Here is a 22,787-nt window from a genome sequence, read left to right as displayed (position 1 = left end):
CAAAGAAAAAAAAGACACCTTGACCTCGAGCTTGAGGATTAATTACCATATCTTTTGAACAATAAGAGTATCACTGTCAAGAGGAGCCTAGAATTATACACCAATAATAACCTATAATTTATGCTGTAACGTTGGTATCCTTAGGTTGGAAGTGCTTTTAATAATGCTGATACAAGAGCAGAGTTGGACATCATTGCTACTGATCCATCGAAGCACGTGTTTCAAGTGACCAACTTTGGAGCTCTTGATGAAATCAAGGAAACTTTAGAGGACAACATCTGTATATTTCAAAACCCCACAAAAAGTCTGGCTTTGGAGTGTTTGTTGTTGGTTTATTTTGCAGTGTGTGTGTGTGTGTGTGTGTGTGTGTGTGTGTGTGTGTGTGTGTGTGTGTGTGTGTGTGTGTGTGTGTGTGTGTGTGGGGGGGGGGGGTCAGTGGAGTCAGTACTCAAATCCTATACTCAGTGTTCTGCCTCCTTGCTTCCTAGGTCCTGTGTCCTCCAGCATGGCGGTGTTACGGTGAAATAGGTGACCTGCCCGAAATATGTGACCATCTTGTGAACTTGACATGGCCTAAATACCACTAGGTTTAACTCTGTCAATAAACACAGCAGTGATGTACGTTCAGACATTGGCATTACTGTATGTCAAGTCCACAAGATGGTCACATATTATGTCAGGTCACCAATTTCACTGTAACATGGCGAGGAGGCAGAAATTAGAGTTTGGGGATCTGGCTAATGAAGACTATGGCACCTCCTGCTTGGACCAGGCCTGTGCAAGTACAAAAGTATTGGCATCAAAATGTACTTACAGTAAATTACCAAAAGTAAAAGTACTAGTTGTGCAGAATGTGTCGCCTCATGGGCACCTGTTGTTATGACTTTGGGTCGGAACCCAATCAAGGACGTCTCCCACAGCTTCACAACTCGCTGTGTTATCGCACTGACACCAGCGCCTTCGCTTCCGCGGACTGGAAATTTACTGGAAATATTCCAGTAAAGTAAAAATTCCTCCAAATTGTACTTAAGTACAGTAGGCCTACTTGAGTACATGTACGTTGTTACTTTCCTCCACTGAATGTTGCGGAGGTGGGGAAAAAAGGCTGTTTTGGACAGCTGCTCATGGTCTAGTGTCTACATAGACATACTGTACAGTAGCCTACAGTAGAGACATCGGCTAAATAGTTATATTTTTGGCATTATGCAGTGTCTTTCTTTATTCTAGTAATTTACGTCATTCTGTAATTATAGTGGTTTGTTTGTTAGCGTTGAAGTTCTGAGTGTTACTTTCCACTTTACAGTAACAACAACTGCAGCACCAACGACTACAACACCTAGAACTACTACTGCACCTACAACGACTACTACACCTAGAACGACCACACCTCCCAATGAAGGTAAACATGAATATATTATCCATTATGAACCACTGTGTTCCTATGGATTCGTGAAAATGTTTTATTTAATTGCATTAAGTCCTGTACTTGTAAATGTACTTTTACTGTATTTACCTTAGAATAAAATATTTAAAATAAAGCTGTAATACACAGTAGGACATTTGATAGCTTTTAGATTCATACATTTAATAATTTAGAATTATACATTCATCTAAAATGTTGTGGGATTATTATATTAGTTACTTAAGTTTAAAAAAGTATTGCATATTTGTTTATGTGTATTAAAAACAATTAGCATAATTAAAATAATAATGTTACTAATAATGTTAATAATAATGTTACTTACTTAGTATTTTTAAATCCTTACATTTTGAATCTAAATCCAATACATAAACATAATTATAGAATTAAAAATATATATTAGGTCTGCTTTGTTTCATGTCTTTGACCAATTACCTTCCTACTGTATGTTTCTCCTCTTTAATCCATCGCCCTCCAGATCCTGAACTCATTTGTGGTCAGAGTCAAATCCAAATTGGCCTGAATCTATTCAGCCTGCAATCCTCTGGTTTGAATGGAACCTCTGGCCACCTGGCCGACCCGCAGAGGCCGCAGTGCTCATCTTTCACAGAGCGTGATGGAACAGTGTGGTACCAAGTGGAACGTCAGGCTGACACCTGTGGGAACATATTGACGGTGAGGATTTGTCTGATAACTTGTTGTTGTTGTTGTTACATGATTGTCTTTGTTTGCTGTGAAGCATATTTTTCTCACAAAAAAGGTCTTGTCTTGTCCTCTTCTCCTGTGATTTGTTATGTGTCTAGTTATACAGTAAGGTGGCTATACCACATGATGATGTTGGCCACAATACATTACATATTTGGAAACCAAACACATGTTGTGGTTGGTCAGAGATTATGAACAGGAGTCAAACACAATGCATGCAATGCGTTTTTAGTCTTGCTATTAGCAAGGCTGTAATGATAGCAATGTCATAGAACTGGAACTCTCTTTGCAGCCAAGGAGTCATTCTTTCTGGCTTTTTGATAGAATGCAGACACTAGCACACTTTAGCATTGGTACTGTCTGAATGACCCCATGACCTTTCCTCTAGTTCCACCCTTAGGCCTAAATGTTAACATTGCACACAAGATAGTATCTTGTAATATAATAAGCAGACACATCAGGATAAACCATACTGATGTTGGTGGACTTTCCTCTAGTGCCACCCTTAGTCCAAAATGTTCACACAACATAATTGTCTCCGCCAGGCCGAAAGGGATGCCGAGAGAGTATGTTTTAGCCCCTGTCCGTCCGTCCGTCCGTCCGTGTGTCCGTCCGTCCCTGAACAGCTAATCTCCGGCACCGTTGGCCCGGTCGCTGCGAAACTGTGCACACACACTCCCTGGATGCAAATTCAAATTTACCTCTGCCCCAATTTTTTTTACATTGCCCTGTTATAGCGCCACCAGGAGGCCGATTTGTGCAAAACCCATTTTTTTAATATTACTCCCACAGATTGTATCCAAACATCACGCAAATCAGTACACAGTATCTCTATAGTCATGTGATCAACACAGATCTGTCTGATTTTACATATTCCATCCTGATTGGCTAAGGTTGGCTGCCAAAGTTTGCAGGATTGGTCCGTTTTGAAATAAATGCCTCAAATCATGAACGCAGCTTGCGATTTCCGTGACATTTCACACGCACATTCCCACTAGGCCGAGGAAGAAATGCCACTTGAAAATGTTCAAATCAGCCTCATGGTGGCGCTATAAAAGGCCGATTCGCGTTTTTAACTATAACTGCACCGATCTGCGTGAAACTTTGCACGCATACTCCCTAGAGGCCAAGGAAAAACATCTGCCCTGCATGTTTCACATTAGCCTTTTATAGCGCCACCAGGAGGCCAACTTATGTAAAACACATTTTTTTAGATTATGCCTTCAGATTTTATCCAAATTTCACGCACATCGGTACACATGATCTCTATAGTCATGTGATCAAGACGGATCTGTTTGATTTTTCATATTCCATCCTGATTGGCTAACATTGACATCTAAAGTTTGCAGGAGTGGCCCATTTTCAAAGAAATGCCGCAAATCATGAATGCAGCATCCAATTGCGGTGGAACTTTTCGCACTATGTTGAAGAACAAACGCCACCCTTTTAACATTGCCCTATTATAGCGCCACCAGTAGGCCGGTTTTTTCTTTTTTATATTACTCCTACAAATTTTGTCCAAACATCATGCAAATCAGTACACATTATCTCTACAGTCAAGTGATCAAGATGGTTCCGTCCGACTTTTTTATATTCCATCCTGATTGTCGAATTCCGAACATTACTGGCCCACAATGACCTACCTGACGCTGACCTGGCGGGAGACCTGTGCTCCGAGGAACACTTTTTCTAGTTTCAATATCGAATGGGTAGTTTGCCATGACAAGATACCTCAAGAACTGCTACCTATGGTATTAATACTATATGGAATGCTAGTGTGACTTTTAGATTCCTAGACGTATTATTGTATTACAGTACCTTCTTACGTATGACTTGATATAGTTACTGTTTAATTATGTGTATACTGGTACTTTGTTTCCAGCTGGCTAGATAATTCACTGACCATTCAGTAAACCTCTGTCTTTCAGACCAACAACACCCATGCCATCTACTCCAACAGTGTATTTATCTACAAATCTCCTCCTGATTTCTCACTTCCTGTGAGTTTTCCCTTCTCCTGTGTCTATCCTCTGGACACAGAGACCAGCCTAGATGTGGCTATCAGACCAAACCTTGAGTAAATAACCTATTTTCAAAGTCGCTATTGGCACGCACGCACGCACGCACGCACGCACGCACGCACGCACGCACGCACACACACACACACACAGCAAAATGTGCAGAATTGTCTAATATAAAACAAAAGTGTCAAAGTGTCCATTCTGTACTAGTTCATATTTGTTGTAATGGCCTCTAGTTGCTGCTGGGCGGCCATAGCTGAACGTGTAGAGAGCCCGCCTAGGAAGTACAAGGTCCCAGGTTGAGTTCCCAACCTCGGCCGTGTTGACGTGGCCCTGAGCGAGACACTTAACTGTATGACAGATGTAGTTTGAACCTTTAATTGTTTTCTTAACAGGCTTGAAGGTGCCATGATAGGTGAGGGTTTACCAACCAACGTCTCCATGTCCTTGTTCAAAAACTCAAACTACACAGAGCCTTACCCAGCAGGCCCAGTCACCCTGCCTGTGGGCTCTGCCCTGTATGTAGGAGTATCTGTAGGAGAAACAGATCCAAGTTTTGAGGTCGTTCTGGACGACTGCTACGCCACTCACTCCTCCAACACTGATGACCTCATGAGACACTTCCTTATTCAAAACAAGTATGTTTCATTCTTCAGCCTCAGCAGATGGTTTGTGTCACAATAAACAACTAGAAAAAGTGCTCCTCGGAGCACAGGTCTCCGCCAGGTCAGGTAGGCTATTGTGGCCTCCTGGTGGCGCTATAATAAGCCAATGTGAAAAGGGTGCCATTTGTTCTTAGGCCTTGCACGACAATTGGACCTTGACTGCATTCATGATTTGAGGCATTTTATTAAAAACATTTGTTTTGCTAAATTAGACCTGCTGGTGGCGCTTTAACAGGCCAATGTTAAAAGGGTGGCATTTGTTCCTCAACATAGTGTGAATGTTCGTGCATAGTTTGACCGCAATCGGACAGTGCGTTCATGATTTGCGGAATTTTGTTCAAAACAAGCCAATAATGCAAACTTTAGATGTCAATCCTAGCCAATCAGGATAGAATATGAAAAATCAAACACATCCGTCTTGATCACATGAATAGAGATCATGTGTACCGATTTGCGTGAAATTTGGATAGAATTGGAAGGAGTAGTATAAAATAATGTGTTTTACATAAGTTGACCTCCTGGTGGCGCTATAAAAGGCAAATGTGAAAAATGCAGGGCAAAGGTTTTTTGTTGACCTCTAGGGAGTGTGCATACAAAGTTTTACACAGATTGGTGCAGTTATAGGTAAAAACACGAATCGTATTATAGAGCCACCATGAGGCTGATTGGAAAATGTTCAAGTGGCATTTCGTCCTCGGCCTAATGGAAATATGCGTGCAAAATTTCACGGATATTGCATGCTGTGTTCATGATTTGAGGCATTTTGTTCAAAATGGAGCACTCCTGCAAACTTTGGAAGACATTTTTTAGCCAATCAGGATGGAATATGAAAAATCTGAACGACCCGTTTTGTTTAATGACTTTAGAGATACTGTGTAGCGATTTGCGTGATTTTTGGACAAAATCTGTAGGAGTACTGTTAAAAAATATGTTTTGCACAAATCGGCCTCCTGGTGGCCCTATAAAAGGGCCATGAGAAATATTTGGGGCAGAGGTTCTGAATTGGCATCCAGGGAGTGTGTGTGCACAGTTTAGCAGCGACCGGGCCAACGGTGCCGGAGATTAGCTGTTCACAGACAGATGGACGGACGGACACACACACACACCAAGGGGCAAGTCTTAGATATTTACGATGAGGCCGACAAAATGGCCAGAGTGGCGCTGTTTTACCCTGCGCCGACCTGCGGTGTCAGAAAGAATTTATTTTAACGCAAGTGAATGGGTTTTTTGACAAACTTTAGACTAGATTTTCTTACTGTAATAAAAATGGTCATAAATTCTATATGCTTCCAGTCGCTAGTTTAAAGTCTCCTTTCAATCATCAGGATATGCGTTTTGCTAAATTATGGTCCTATTTATTATAAAATTGACGATAAAGTAGGCTATTCTCTAGGAGGGGCGGGATGATTTGATTGACAAGCTACACAACCAATAGCATTCATTCCCCGCCCCCCGCTCTTGATTGACAAGCTACCCAACCAATAATGGTCTGGTCTCATTCTGACGCGTATTGAAAGATGGCGGACCTACAGTCTTGCAACAATCGGCTTCATTTTCGGTCTGTAGAAAGCAGCGGAGGGGGTTTGTCCATCTCATTTATACAGTCTATGACACACACACACACACACACACACACACACACACACACACACACACACACACACACACAAACACACGGACACACGGACGGACGGGGTGAAAAACATACTCTCTCGCCATGCCTTTCGGCCTGGCGGAGACAATGAAAGAGAGAATTTGGTAGAAGCGGGGGGTAAGGGTTTGTGTGGTAAATATCCAATATGAATACCCTTAAGTGACCCTTCTTTTCTCCAGGTGTTCTACCAACCGTCGTCAGGTGACAGTGGTTGAGAGCGGCTCTTCCCTCCAGGCTCGTTTCTCTGCCCTGCTCTTCCTGTTCCATGGAGACTACAGAGATATCTACCTTCACTGCAGCCTCCACCTGTGTGACCAGAGAGCCTCCTCATGTTCTCCTGTAAGTTTCACACTTTCTTTCCACACTCTGCTGTTTCACACCAGACAGTTAAGTCAGTAGCAAACTGTGTGCTTACTGCTATTCCTTCACCATTCACAGGTTTGCTCAGGGAGGCGTCGTCGCTCTGTTTCCACATCTGTACCCTTCAAACCCATCACCATTGGACCAATCACCTGTGAGTATCAAGAACAACAATAACAAAGACAGTATTTATGAAATACAAGGATCTGAAGTGCTGACAACTCAATGTTAAAGTGGATTGTTTTTCTCTTTGCTGTGCATCTTCAGGGGACAAGCTATTGGAGTGAACCAGTGGACATCTTTAACTGACTCCAGTATATTCCAATTTTCTAATCGTATAATTGTATGGTTTCATGAATTAAGGTTTCTTTTTGGTGCGTATGTTTCAGAAATATGCTACGTTATGATTAATCTAATCTACCTAATCATTAACAATTTTTGCATTTCTCTTCTGAAAAAAATAAACAAATACTGCAAATCAATTATAATGATAACAATTAAATAGTGATTTGATTCATTTAAAGGGACTGTGCTGTGTTTTTTTCCGACAACCAGCTGCCCTCCTGAGCTGCGCCTCGCAATAGACACACACACACACACACACACACACACACACACACACACACACACACACACACACACACACACACACACACACACACACACACACAGTGAGCTTGTAGATCTGCTATTTTCAAAAATAATTATACATTTGAAAACTTGAAATAAGACATTCTGCAGAATGACTACTTTTACTTTTTGTATTTTAAGTACATTTTGATGACAATGCTTTTGTACTTTTACTCAAGTAAATTTTGAATTCCGGACTTTTACTTGTAAGGGCGCGCTCCCACCAAAACATGGTTGGCTTAGTGTGCGTGTGCGTGTGTGTGTAACTATTTGCCCATTTGAACCTATTTGTATAACTGCTTTATTTTGTTAGCCTACAGGTTCTACACTGTCTGCTGCACATAATGCTGAGCATTGCAAACTTTGATCCATTATAAATGTCTGTACTCTATTTCGTACATAACTTTGATCCATTATAAATGTGTCCATTATAAACACTCTTTTGTAGTTAGTCTGCCTCTTGCATTTGTGAGAAAATGTTATAATTTGTTCTATAGTGGCACCCAGTAGTTACTTTCAGGCACGACACTGTCACACTAACCCAGGGATGAAAGGCAGAACCCAAAATGTAGAACACATTCTTGAAATAAAGGCAGAAGTCAAATCAGAAATACTCTTCCAACACAGCAACTCGAATAAGAGAACGAGGCAGCATATGAACAGAGAACAAATAATTGCAACTTAAAGGAGAATTCCGTTCATTTTAAGTGTTATGTTTGATGTGCGTCAAATCACTTACCAACGTAGAAATGAAAATCGCGTGACTCCACAAATCCCCCTATCGACCCCCACCGTTGTCATGATAGTAGGATGCTGGATAGCCCAAATTCGCCTATTTTAACAAATGCAAAGTCTGTTTTTTTGCTTCTAGTACTCATTGTTGAGTCCCATGATAATGTAACAGGCGCTAAAACTCCGAGAAGCTAACGGCTAATAACAGAACGAGCTAATGCTGGGGCTGCTTATCTCTCTGCATGGCAGCCCCAGGTTGCCAGGTCGGGAGAGAAACAGGCAACCAGCATTAGCTCGTTCTGTTATTAGCCGTTAGCTTCTCGGAGTTTTAGCGCCGATAGGGGGATTTGTGGAGTCACGCGATTTTCATTTCTACGTTGGTAAGTGATTTGACGCACATCAAACATAACACTTAAAATGAACGGAATTCTCCTTTAACTAAGCACACAGCACCTTTATACTCTGGCTGTCTCATTAACTCAGACACACTCAGCTGGTTGCCCAGGTGGAACTAGTCTCTCAATCAAGACCACACTGAGAGGGGGGGGGGGGGGGTGTGGATCAGGGGCAGAACTGGACAGAGAAGGACACACTGGGCAGGGGCAGAGGCCAAGACCGTGACAACAAAACTAAATATTATATAAGTTATATAAGAAAAAGAGGTTGCGCATCAACAATGGGTTTTCTCAGTGGAGTGCTAGACCCAAAGTCAGTATACATATCAAAAAAGGAATTTTTAAAAAAAATCCAAAAAGGTAGCACATCCAAAAATGTCAATTAAATGGAGGACAAATTACTCACATTTCCACTTTTTTATTGGCACACCAATAAAGTGAACGCTTACGCGTTTCGGCTATGAGCCTTCCTCAGAAGGCTGAGGAAGGCTCATAGCCGAAACGCGTAAGCGTTCACTTTATTGGTGTGCCAATAAAAAAGTGGAAATGTGAGTAATTTGTCCTCCATTTAATTGACATTTTTGGATGTGCTACCTTTTTGGATTTTTTTTAAAAATTCCTTTTTTGATATTATATCTAACTATATAAATGGCGACCAACTTCCGCACCCTCGGTGTCCACACCCCACAGCTCTATTATCGACTAAACAACGCACCGCCAGACCACATGTCGCCAACTGACTCGCCACGCCGGCCGCGCTGAATTTACGCCTCGCGTAGGGGACATCTCACTGCTCAATACACCTTTTCCACCGCGCAACATAATTAATTCTACTCACCAAATGTCGGACAAAACGGAAGGGGAGGCAGCTTCGTACCGTTTACCGTGCGCACGACCTCATCACCACAACAGCACGCAGCCGCTGCGGGGTTTTTTTCCTTTTTTTCCACACTTTTTTTTTGGTCACCATTTTCTCCAGGCACCATTTCTGGTGTAACGTCGGGTGTTTCTTTTCACCAGCCAATCACCTTTCACGTTGCCACGTCCGTTGCCACGTCGCGCTGACGTACGCTAAACAAGCGCTGCCGTGCGCACAATGCAAACGAGCCCAAAGGCGCGCAAAAATCAGCCGACCATTGCTTAGACACAAAGTCAGACCTGGCAACGCAGCCTACGCCAATCATGTGTGAGACATCTACAAGCTATGGGGCAGAGACGCCACCGTATCTTAGCAACAACTACAGCGCTCACTCTCATTGGTCGTGTCACGCTAAGAGCAGTCTCCAGACAATGGCATCGCAGACAGCTTGCTGTTACTGCTGTAGCCATCACAGGCAGTTGCAGCACGACGGACAGGGCGCTGTGATAGCTGCCATGTCGCTAACGCTAACCTGGTTGTCATGCCTGCAGCGGCTGTGCAATCACTTTGTCAACAATGCACGTTCGTGTGGTGAATGTCTATATTGCTGCCCAGTTCGTCCATTGTAGATGGTGTATGTTTGTGTGTGTCTTCTGGAGAACTATGTCGCTCCACAGCAACTACAGTAACTAACGTAATGGCAGGACCGCCCCGTCCAACGCATGTTAGGCTGCATTATGGTCATGTAGTAATTTCAGATAATTTCGCTCCGATTAGAGCAGTGTTTATCAACCCTTTCACGCGGCCCCCCCCCCCCCCCAAATACACGTACTTGATCTGGGACCCCCCCATTCTGTTTGACTCCGTTCCACAAGTAAATATTGTGAAAATAGCCGATCTACAAGCTCGAAACGCCTCACGTTCAGAGGCTTTGTAAGCTTGGAGATCGGCTATTTTCTACATGATTGCCTCTTTCTTACATTCTTTGCCAATGTGGCCCATGTTTTCATAGCATAGTTTATTGACTACTTCTGTTGCAGAAATGGCCATTTCCTTTACTTTCGGTTTTTTATTGTCTCCGCCAGGCCGAAAGGCATGGCGCAAGACTATGTTTCACCCCCTGTCCGTCCGTCTGTGATAGCTAATCTCTCACATCGTTGACTTGATCGCAGCAAAATAACAGCCCGATGTGGAGAGTCAGTGAGAGCTGGATAAACGACGTAAAATGTGTCAAAAGGAGTCTGTACGGCTGTCGATAAATGAACACATGACGTCGGTGGGAGAGCAGATATTGTGTCTTTTGGACAAACAGCAGCGTGGTGCTGCTGTTTGTTGTGTGAAGCAGCTTAATGTCAGAGTGTTTGTGTTGCAGCGCCTCAGTGCGGCTGCAGAGTTCATGTGCAACCTCTTCCAGAGAGACACAGAGACACTAGAAACTCTGCTGGGGAAAAAAAACACTGCTGGGCATTGACTTTCCTATGGACATTGATCTACACACTGCAGGTATATCTGCTACACACACAACATCAAACTACACACTGCAGGTATGATGCAGCGTTTGCATTACAGCCAGCATGCCAGCGTAGTTCCCATATGGTTTCAAGGTGGGCTAAACCATATGGACCCCATGTCAGCAATGTCAGCGGCATCCACTTCAGTCCCAACTGCGATGCCCATGCAGGCTATAAGTAGCTTCTACCTGGCCCTTAGGTGGGCCCCAACTAGCCATGTTTATGTGGGACCAAGGCGGGTCCTAACTGGGTTTGCCCATGCAGGCTTTAACTGGGTTCTACCTGGGCCCTAGGTGTACCCTAACCAACCACAGTGCAGTGCCCATCGCTCCAATTGTTGTGACGTCAGGGCTCTCAATACTGCACATTGGTGGAGGAGGAGGGGCCGCAGGGCGACCGCACACATCGCTGAACCAATGGTAGCCCACGGATGTTTCCTCTGTGGATTTACAATCTGCCCCTCTATGCCACATATCATCCGCACTACAGGGTCTTCACTGACCGAGCCACGGCCCCACTGACCCTCATGACGCTACGCCACTTAAACGTGCGGCAGCATGCGCTGGGTTGCCAGGTTTGCACAGCCTGTGCCAGAAACAAGCAACCACCTTCATGAAAAAAAAAAAAAACACCGAAATGGTCCGCAATGTTCCAGGGGTGTCCCCGCGCGTCCCAACACTCCACAGGGGGTCAGTGGACCATCAGGGGGTCCGCGGACCCCCTGTGGACCCCCTGAAACATAACAAATATTATTTCTTCAAATTTTTTCCTTTTTCAAAAATTTTTTTCCACAGTTTCACTCCGGCGATTTGGGTCCCCCAATATACACACGGCTGGGCCCCGTGCGCGGCTGGGGTTGAGGGGGGCGTAGCCCCCCGAAACTCTAGTAAGTTATATTTCCCAAACTCTACTACTTTCATATGAAATGAAAAGGCAAAAATGCAAGAAAGGAAAAAAAGATGGGGTTATTTAATATGTTAACATAGAAATATGTGAATGATTTAGTTTTACTTGGTCTTTACTTATTATTATTGCCTGCATGCTCTTACACTATTATAGGTTGTATTTTTTTGTTGTTGCTTTTGCTCTGAGCCAACGCGAAGGTCACGTTCAAGGGCACGTTTGTGAGTGTGTGCGTGTGTGTGAGTGAGAGAATGTGTGCCTGCGTGAGTGCGTGCGTTTGTGTGTATGTGTGTGTGTGAGAAACTATTTGCCCATTTGAACCTATTTGTATAATTGCTTTATTTTGTCAACCCATGGTCATAGACAGGAATCGAACGTTCAACCTTCGGACTCACAGGCTGTCACACTAGTGATTGAGCTAAGGCTTCATCCAGCCTGACGGTGTCTGTTGAAGATCACTGTACACTCTTTAGTACAAAACTTTGATCCATTACACACGCCATAAGCAGCAGCACAGCACACTGATCTGCAGGGTACATTGGTCAGTGGTCTTTCAGTCTTTCTTGATCAGTGATTCTTAACAGGTTTCAACTGGACCCACATTTGGTGTTGACCAAGAAGTCAGGACACACACACGCACGCACGCACGCACGCACGCACGCACGCACGCACGCACGCACACACACACACACACACACACACACACACACACACACACACACGCACACACACACGCACACACACACACACGCACGAGGGAGAAAGACATAGGGTAACACACAGGAAAATACTTATATGACCCTGGGGTCATAACAGTTGGATTGGAGGTAAGCCCCAGTGAACAAGAAATGTGGCACTGATCGGTCCAATGGTTTCCAAGATTAGACCCACTCAACAGACAGACAGACAGACAGACAGACAGACAGACAGACAGACAGACAGACAGACAGACAGACAGACAGACAGACAGACAGACAGACAGACAGACAGACAGACACACACACACACACACACACACACACACACACACACACACACACACACACACACACACACACACACACACACACACATGGGCAAAACACAATCCCTGCATTTGCCATTGGCCTGCTGGAAACTATATTTGTTAGTAACTGATCTGTCAAAGAACTTAGAAGAAGTGTGTGTGATGCATCACAGTGTTATATTGGCCATGAGCAAGCCTTGTTCCGAGCTATGTGGCCCCTAGGGCAGGAGCCTATCTCTTGTGTCTGTAGCGTGAGGCAGCTTGATGTGGAAGAACACCCGCTTTATTGAATTTGATAGTATACAGTATATAGACAGGACATGGGGAGAGAGACGGGGAGTGACACGCAGCAAATTCGTCTGGATGCCTGGAGTGCCCGGACCGCTATCGGAAGTGGTGGAAAAAAGCACTCACATGTTTTACTTAATTAAAAGTATCAATACTGCAATGTAGAAATACTCTATTACAACTAAAAGTCCAGAATTCTAAATTTACTTGAGTAAATGTACAAAAGTATTGATATAAAAATGTACTTAAAGTACCAAAAGTAAAAAGTACTCATTATGCAGAATGTCCCATTTCACAAGTTTTCAAATGTATAACAATCTTGAGAAAATAGCAGATCTACAAGCACATGCCAGGAATCGAACAACGACCTCTCAGTTTCAGGTCGGACACTCTAACCAAAAGGCCACTGAACTGGCACAGTCTTTATTTCCTTACTTAATTAATACAATGTTATTTAGATTATGTATGGTGTATTTTTTACTGTACGTGGGAAATGGTATTATTTCTGAACTAGTACATGCTGTTTTGTTGTCCTGCAGCTGAATGAAATAAAATAAAACTCAACTGTAACTGGTTATACAACTGGTGTAAAAGAGAAGGAAACTGGCATCCATAAATAAGTGACACGTAGCGATGGCGTGAGGAAGAGAAGATTGGATGTCGAAAAAAACGAAGTTACATTTGCCAAGTGCTGTCATTGCTGTCATTGTAGGTTGATAAAGTAATGCTCGTCTTCATGGGTTCATGCAAAGGACAGCATCCTCCTCTCAGACACTACCGACAGGGAGTCCAGCTCCACCCCCACAGTGTGTCTGGCCTTCTTAATCAGTTTACTGATTCTGTTGGTGATTGATATTAAAGGTAGGGTAAGCGATACTTTTTGGTAAAAACAAAACATTTCTTTGGTTTTGTTTTGTTAAAAGCATTATTCTAATAGCAATCATTGTAGAGCAACCCTTTTGACATGAAGTGCCATGTTTTTATTTTCTTGATAGTCAGTGTGCCATATAAACATTATATTTAATTATGACACATCAAGATAAAATATTTCCAACAGATTTTGATATCCCATATACATTACCAGATTGAGTGGCCCTGTCTTTCCCTAAGAGGACTGACCGTGGGCAGCTACTGGGACATAAGTCGGGGCTTGATCAACCCCGGCTGGGTCACCTGAGCGAGGGTGTATGTTGTTGCGAGACCCGAAACACCCTATGACCCCAGGCTACAACACTGATGATACGTCCCAGGTGCATCCATGTGATGTTTTTCTTTATCCTTATTCTTTCCTTCTTCTTTTGAAATATTTTAGGGTTAGGAGTTTGAATGAATGTAGAATTCTGTGCAGGATGTCATTTGCATCAGGTGTGAGGGGACATCATTTAATTGACAATTTCTTTTTTGTAGTATTTTATTTTAAAAGAAAAATCCTCTCTCTCACACATATGCGAGTGTGCCCAGTGATCACCCTCCCCTGTGCCAATGTTGGCACCAGTGCCTAAGGTTGCCTACTCTGTAGAGTGTTTGTTCAGTAATCTCGTCTCTCCAGCTTTTTAATGAACAGACAATACATTTTCAGATGGGTTGCACATGTTCAACCAATCAGGAGAGAGTACCCATTTATCACCTTCAAGTTGATAGTGTTCCAGATCAAATTGTGTGTTCTCATTTATTTGTGTCATTGCCGGATAATGTTGATTTGTTTTTTTTTGTTTTTATCTCTTGTTTCTGTAGCGTGAGGCAGCTTGATGTGCAAGTACATCCCCTTTATTTTGATAGTATACAGTATATAGACAGGACATGGGGAGAGAGAGGCGGGGAGCGACACGCAGTATATAGACAGGACATGGGGAGAGAAAGGCGGGGAGCAGACCCAGGACACACGGGGATACAGACCCAGGACACACTGTCGACACACTGTCCACACTGCATTGGAGCCTGAGTGCCCGGACCGCTATAGGAAGTGGTGGAAAAAAGCACTGACATGTTTTACTTAAGTAAAAGTATCAATACTGCACTGTAGAAATACTCTATTACAAGTAACAGTCCAGAATTCTAAATGTTGTAAATGTGCAAAAGTATTGGTATCAAAATATACTTAAAGTACCAAAAGTAAAAAGTACTCATTATGCAGAATGTCTCATTTCACAAGTTTTCAAATGTATACCGACCTCTAAGTTTCAGGTTGGACACTCAAACCAAAAGGCCACAGAGCTGGTAGTCTTTATTTCCTTACTTACTTAATTAATACAATGTTATTTAGATTATTATGAATGGTGTATTTTTACTGTAGGTGGGAAAAGTATTATTTCTAAACTAGTACATGCTGTTTTGTTGTCCTGCAGCTGCATAAAATAAAATAAAACACAATTGTAACTGGTTATACAACTGGTGTAAAAGAGAAGGAAACTGGCATCGATAAATAAGACACGTAGCGATGGCGTGAGGAAGAAAAGATTGGATGTAAAAAAAAACTACCTGGCAAACTAACATTTGCCAGGTGCTGTTATGCTGTCATTGTAGGTTGATCAATTAATGCACGTCTTGATGGGTTCATGCAACGGACAGCATCCTCCTCTCAGACACTACCGACAAGGAGTCCAGCTCCACCCCCACATTGTGTGGGGGTGTGTGAGACGAAGGAGGAGCCCGGCCAGGAGGCCATCCACAGAGCCTAGTCCCTCCACGTGCCCGAGCCTCTCCTCTCCCCAGTCCCGTCAGAGTAGTTCCGGAGAAGCAGAATGAGTGGCCCTGTCTTTCCCTAAGAGGACTGACCGTGGGTAGCTACTGGGACATATAGTGCAGGAACCAAAACCCCAAAAGTTGACTATACCCCTCCCCGGGGTAGAACAAAACGGGACATTGTTTTTTCATATATTTAGGATGTCCCCTTCATGAAATGGATTGTCCCAAGTTTTACTTTTACTGCAAAAGTCATGAAATTGATCCATGAAGTGACTCACCACAAAGGCAAAAAAAAACTTCTACCCTGAAAGTGGGAGTTCCAAGTAAATCCTCTGTCATTTTCTACCTGCTGGTTGTTTTTAGATCATACTTGCACAGATGGTCTACAGGTAGTGTCCCTACATCCCAAAACAATCGGAATGCCAATATGTGGTTCTATAGTGAATCAGCAGCCTTTTATATAAGGCCTTAAATTGGTGGAAATAGCAAAAAGGTGACTTTTCTGGGCAATATATACTTGTAACTTTGGTCCAACTCTTTATCAGGGGTAGAACTAGATGTGATATGGGACATCCTAAAGATATGAAAAAACAATGTCCCGTTTTGTTCTACCCCGGGGAGGGGTATCTCAAAAACTAAGGCTCTTTTTGAGGGTTTGTTCCTGCACTAATAAGTCGGGGCTTGATCAACCCCGGCTGGGTCACCTGGGCGAGGGTGTATGTTGTTGCGAGACCCGAAACACCCGTCGACCCCAGGCTACATACGTCCCAGGTGCATCCATGTGATGTTTTTCTTTATCATTATTTTCTTCTTATTCTTTTTAAATATTTTCTTTCACATTGTACTGGGGATTCCCTCCCCAGTTAGAGTTATAGTTTAAATGATTGTAGAATTATGTGCAGGATGTAATTTGCATACAGGTGTGAGGGGACATAGTTTTGACAATTTATTTTTTGTAGTATTTTATTTAAAAGAAAAATCCTCTCTCTCACACTTATGCCAGTGTGCCAGTGATCACCCTCCCCTGTGCCAATGTTGGCACCCGTGTGAAAAGTTGGCTACTCTGTAGAGTGTTTGTTCAGTAATCTCGTCTCTCCAGCTTTTTACATTTTCAGATGGGTTGCACATTTTCAACCAATCAGGAGAGAGTACCCATTTATCACCTTCAAGTTTATAGTGTTCCAGTTAAAAAATTGTGTGCCCATTTCTTTGTGTCATCACTTCCAATTTAACTTCTTTATCTTATATCCTGTATGAGTTCTCTCTCCTGATTGGATGCAGTTGGTATCCAATCAGACAGGGAGACATGGAGACCCCTGTTACTGAGCCCCCCCCCCCCCCCCAAAAAAAAAGAAAAAAATGGAAAAAAAGAAAAAGAATGAATGAATAAATACGACATATAGGTAATATCGTAACTACTGTATGTGACAAACACCTGTTTCTATATCCTTCCATGAACACTAAATCCTATTTGATATAGTTAGATTGTTTAGAGCCAGACGGATACGTTGATTCGTTTTTTGCTTTGTTTTTTTTTCATTTCCAGACAGAACAATATCATAACCTGTCAAATGGACAGAAGCTGGGCTGTGGACCAATTTCTTATATGGTTATGAGTCACAGTTTCATGAGCGTGACGACGTGGTCTGCCGGCCGGCTGAACTTTATAGTTAGGGAAAGTTAGCCAAATGTGTGACCCATCAGAAAAATATTGTGTATTGCATTATTGTTCTAATTTAGTGGATGCATTACATCGTCATTTATAAAACACTGAATTTCCTTTGCATTTTCTTTTCTCATGCTGATTCTCAATAACGATTATAGGCATTATTATTTAAATGTTTATATAATTACAAGACTTTGAACATTATTGTCAAATAAAACCGTGCAACTACATTTTCCTATTCTTTACTTATAGGTAAGTAAGCTTGGCCAAGCGAACATAGGTCAGGAACCTATCTCCTGTTTCTGTAGCGTCAGCTTGATGTACAAGTACAGACCCTGTCCCAAGGACTTACCCCAAATCCACCCCTTGATGCTTAGTGTCAAGCAGGGAGGCATTGGGTCTCATTTTTAAAGTCTTTGGTATGACCCGGCCGGGGAATCGAACTCTCAGCCTCAGGGCAGATATTCGAACCACAAGGCCACTGAGCTGGTAGTCTTTATTTAGTGACTTACTTACTTACTTACTTACTTAATTAATACAATGTTATTTAGATTATCTATGGTGTATTTACTGTAGGTGGGAAAATGTATTATTTCTTAACTAGTACATGATGTTTTGTTATAGATGTTGTCCTGTCACTGCATAAAATCAAATAAAACACAATTGTAACTGGTTATACAACTGGTGTAAAAGAGAAGGAAACTGGCATCGATAAATAAGTGACACGTAGCGATGGTGTGAGGAAGAAAAGATTGGATGTCAAGAAAAAAAAAGTTACATTTGCATATTGCTAATTTTACGTTAAAGGGTAGTCCAGCAGGATTTCGTATTTTTGGTGACTGCCCTCAAAGTGGGTTGAGCTCTACAGGTATAAATTCTCTACTCCAGGTTGGATCTTAAACACAACCTCTGCAAGGTAAGAGAATAGGCGAGAACTTATTTTACAATATTGGCATCTAAGCCCTAAAGATTTCAGCATGTTACATGTTTTGAAAAGACAATTTATATATTTTTTTGTGGTGTTGTAGTCTGTCTAAAAAAAACATTATATCTCCAACAGGTTGGTGTCAGATCTCCAGGATGTGGACCATGGTGAGAGTTTCAGCTGTTTTGTTGGTTCTGTTCATACATCATGCTACTGAAGCCCAGCCCAGCCAAGGTAACCCACCTCTAATGTCTACTTATTAACATTAATATAAGGTGGGTGTCCTGGTTGGTATGTCTACCACCTAAACAGATGTTTTTTTGGTCAATGGTTCAAATGTGTCTCTTGGCATTTTGTCATGTATTATCGTATTGCTCTATACCACGTTTTCTCTAAAAATGTTTTTTCTTTATAGTACTCTATTAATATGTGTATATATTATAATTACTTATGCTCAATAGATGCTTGTTTTCAAATATATTCTTCTATATAATAATAATAATAATAATAATAATAATAAGGGTAATAATAATAATAATAATAATAATAATAATAATAATAATAATAATAACAATAATAATAATGGCATATATTATGCAGGGCAGCTGCATGAAATATGACTTTCTACCTGAGACTTGTTTTTTTACGATTTTTTAACCATTACTGTTACTGTCTATGTAAGTAAGTGTTTTCGTATGAAAATCTTTTTTTTTTTTTTTTTTTACGAAGTATCCAATATCTTTGGATACTTTGTTAAAAAAGTTGCACTGCAGGACATTTTGACACTGTATCGCTGAATAACTCAATCAAATGAATAATTTGCAACACAAATATTGCTGGATCAAAAGATTGATGGCATCCAGACACCAAATGTACGTGTCCTGTCTTTGACACACATATTGAAATACGAATTTCCTTAAAACAAAATCATCAAGACGTGTAAAAGTTGCATAGAAACATAGCATAATTATTCTATTTTTCTACATCTTTTAACAGCGTGTCCTGGGGCAGCAGCAGACATTGCATTCTTGCTGGATGGCTCAGGCAGTGTTTCCTCCAGTGATTTCAACATAATGAAGGCCTTTGTTAAAAGTGTGATTCGCTCACTGCTGGGCCTGGGACAAGCTACACAGGTGGGTCTAGCAAAGTCAAGTTATAACTTAAAAAGGATAAAGAGTTTTCCTCCAAACTTGGCCATCTTCTATGATGCTGAAAACATGATAATCAGATAAAAAAGGTCCAGCACTGTAAAGCTGTACATACTATTATAGAACATTAGATGTCATGTTTACATTGCATCATCAATGATGGGATAACCATCCATCTTATCTGAAACAATAAATACATTGCAAATTAGTTGATTATAGTTCTCAACAGCATTCGTCTGTAGGAGTTTACTTTGATCTTGAATGATTGATGGCATTTAAAATAGCACTGATTATACAGGCTTTTCCCCCCCGAGCTTTTCAATTGCTTCACTGTAATAGCAGAATATTGTATATTTCACTGAGTTCAGTGTGTTTCTGTGTGTTTACAGTTTGCAGTTGCCGAATACTCAACAAACCCCACCATCCACCGTCATTTTGATAATTTTGCCACCTCAGGATCTTGGGAATCTCAAATTAATCGTATTACTCGACAAAATGGAGGGACTAATACAGCTAAAGGAATTCGACATGTTGTGTAAGTGCCTGTATCTTGACAACATACCACACGTCAAACATTTTATGACAAGAGTTTGCAAGTACAGTTTTTTTTTTGTCTTTTATTCCGACAGCCAACGTGTTTTTTCAGGGAGAAGAGGATCAAGACCAAACGTGAACAAGTTCCTGATAGTCATTACTGATGGATCATCTAGTGATCGGAACGACTTACCTAATGCTGCTGCCTTAGCTGCAAGGCAGGGCATTATTCTTTTTGCCATTGGGGTAAGTTGTCATCATTTTGAAATGTACTTAAACAAATTACTAAATGAATTATAATGTAAATGTTTTTTACATACCTGTAGCTAATACAACAGAGAGTACTATCCACTGATGAAGCTGTTAGCAGAGCCAGAGGGCCTTGACAACTGCAACTGCAACTGCAACTGTGTGTGTGTGTGTGTGTGTGTGTGTGTGTGCGTGCGTGCGTGCGTGCGTGCGTGCGTGCGTGCGTGCGTGCGTGCGTGCGCGCAGGCGTGTGTGCATGTAGGTGTGCGTGCATGTTTCTTACTATTACTATATTTAATGTTGTTACAATGTGTCTAATACAATAATTCTACTCTTCTGTACTAACACAAGATTGAACATAAAGACACCCTGATCTCAACCTTGAGGATTAATTACTAAGACTATTTAGTTTAAAAACATGCTCAGTTTTGAATGCACAATGAGAGTATCAATGTCAACATGAGCCTAGAATTATACACCAATAACTTAAAATTGATACCGTAACATTGTCCTTCACAACACTGTAACCACTGTGTCTTGGTATCCTTAGGTTGGAAGCGCCTTTAATGATGCTGGTGCAAGAGCAGAGTTGGACACCATTGCTACCGATCCATCGAAGCATGTGTTTCGAGTGACCAACTTTCGAGCTCTCGATGGAGTCAGGCAGACTTTGCAGAACAACATCTGTCCAATTCAAGGTATATTTCAGTCCACACAAAGTCTGGCTCTGTCAGAAAATCATCAAAATCATATTAGATTCATAACTGAGTGTTTTGTTGTTGGTTTATCTTGCATTATTATTTTGCAGTGGGTGGGGAGGCGGGGTTATTTGTTTTGGAGTCAGTAGTCAGATCTTATACTCAATGTTCTGCTCCTCGCCTCCTACGTCCTGATTCCTCGTTCCTCGTGTTACGGTGAAATGGGTGACCTGCCGAAATATGTGACCATCTTGTGAACTTCACATGGCCTAAATACCACTAGGTTTAACTCTGTTAATAAACACTGCAGTGATGTACGTTCAGACATGATGTATAGGACGGAGGAGGCAGAAAATAGAGTTGTGGGATCTGGCTAATGAAGACTATGGCAACGCCTGCTTGGACCAGGCCTACCGGTGTATATCCACATGTTTCCTAGGTAGCTTTTTGGGGAAATGTGTTTGTGTGAATTATGGGCATCACTTCCTGTTGTCAGTCATTCAATTCATTTGAGTGATCCGTGTAAGTCAACAATAACGTGGGAACACAACCTGACACAAATCTAAAAGGGTCATATTAGTCTCTTACTTATACACTACTAGATCTGCCTCCACACTGCTGATTCAAATTAATTGAATGACTGACAACAGGAAGTGATGCCCATAATTCACACAAGGCCTCATGGGACACTGGAAACTCATGGATAGAGAGTCATATTCTCTATTTTGGGCAGGTTTTATTTGGTGGGGAGGCACAACCCAGGCAGAGGTCTGCAAAATCATACAAATACGCTTTTAGTATATTATTAATTATATTATGTTATTATGTTCTGTGCTTCATGACATTGCCTTTCATTGTCCATTTTATTCATGGTAGCTCCTGTACCAACCCCATGTTTCAAAGTCCATTTTATTCATAGTAGCTATACCGACATCATGTTTTATTATATATTATATATATATTTATATATTATTTAGAGTAGCCAATTATTTTTTACCCCTTTTTCTCCCCAATTGAGTCGTTATGGCAATTGATTCATCTCCACACACATTTCTGTGTTGTCACTGCTGTTGTATCCTACTGACTCACCTGCCAGTGAGGAGCCCCCACCTGGAGGACGCAGAGCCTTCGTCCTACTACTCCCGCCCAACACTCCCTGCTGACAGGTGTCGCCCCAGCCCGTAGGAGTACGTGCCATGACCAATATCACCCTCCCCGCCCGGCTTCCCTCGCCCGAACGAACACGGGCCAATGGTGTTCTTGTTGTGTTCGCTCGAAAAAGCCGGGCGCGCCACGTGGATTTGAACCCACAACCTCCGTGGTGGTCGGCAGAGACTTCACCCCTGCACCACCCGAGCGCTATCCAATCCCGTGTTTCATAGTTCATTGTATTCATAGTAGCTACCAATCCCATGTTTCTGTTGCACAGACCTCCAAGGTGGACATACAGTACAATACACATCTGTTCATGGTCTAGTGTCCAAGCAGACATACAGAACTGTATACACATCTGCTAAACAGTTCTATTTCTGGCATCATACAGTGTCTTTGTTTCATATTTTAGTAATTCACATCATGCTGTAATTATAGTGGTTTGTTTGGTAGCGTTGAAGGCATGAGTGTTTTTTTCCACTTTACAGTAATAACAACTACAACTACTACAACGACTACAACTACAACGCCTGCAACGACAACAACTACAACGCCTACAACGACCACTACACCTGCAACGA

The 22,787-nt window shown here is 42.0% G+C and overlaps 1 protein-coding gene across 1 annotated transcript in view; it reads left to right on the top strand.

Moving 5' to 3' along the window:
* Positions 1–700: 700 nt before the first annotated feature.
* Positions 701–22,787, top strand: part of LOC311041873 (uromodulin-like) — a gene marked incomplete at its 5' end in the record, with an annotated part of 26,147 nt that continues 4,060 nt past the window's right edge. The window contains 7 exons of the mRNA XM_084052357.1: positions 701–782; positions 1,304–1,399; positions 1,899–2,095; positions 4,054–4,202; positions 4,542–4,784; positions 6,645–6,804; positions 6,904–6,979. Of these exons, the coding sequence (XP_083908483.1) occupies positions 701–782; positions 1,304–1,399; positions 1,899–2,095; positions 4,054–4,202; positions 4,542–4,784; positions 6,645–6,804; positions 6,904–6,979 (1,003 nt within the window). The remainder of the gene's footprint in view (positions 783–1,303; positions 1,400–1,898; positions 2,096–4,053; positions 4,203–4,541; positions 4,785–6,644; positions 6,805–6,903; positions 6,980–22,787) is intronic.

Source organism: Gymnoscopelus microlampas (assembly GCF_963454915.1).
Source record: "Gymnoscopelus microlampas genome assembly, chromosome: 3".
In the NCBI taxonomy this organism is placed as follows: Eukaryota; Metazoa; Chordata; class Actinopteri; order Myctophiformes; family Myctophidae; genus Gymnoscopelus; species Gymnoscopelus microlampas.
The sequence above is the reverse complement of the archived record's forward strand: the minus strand, read 5'-3'. Positions and strand labels throughout refer to the sequence as shown.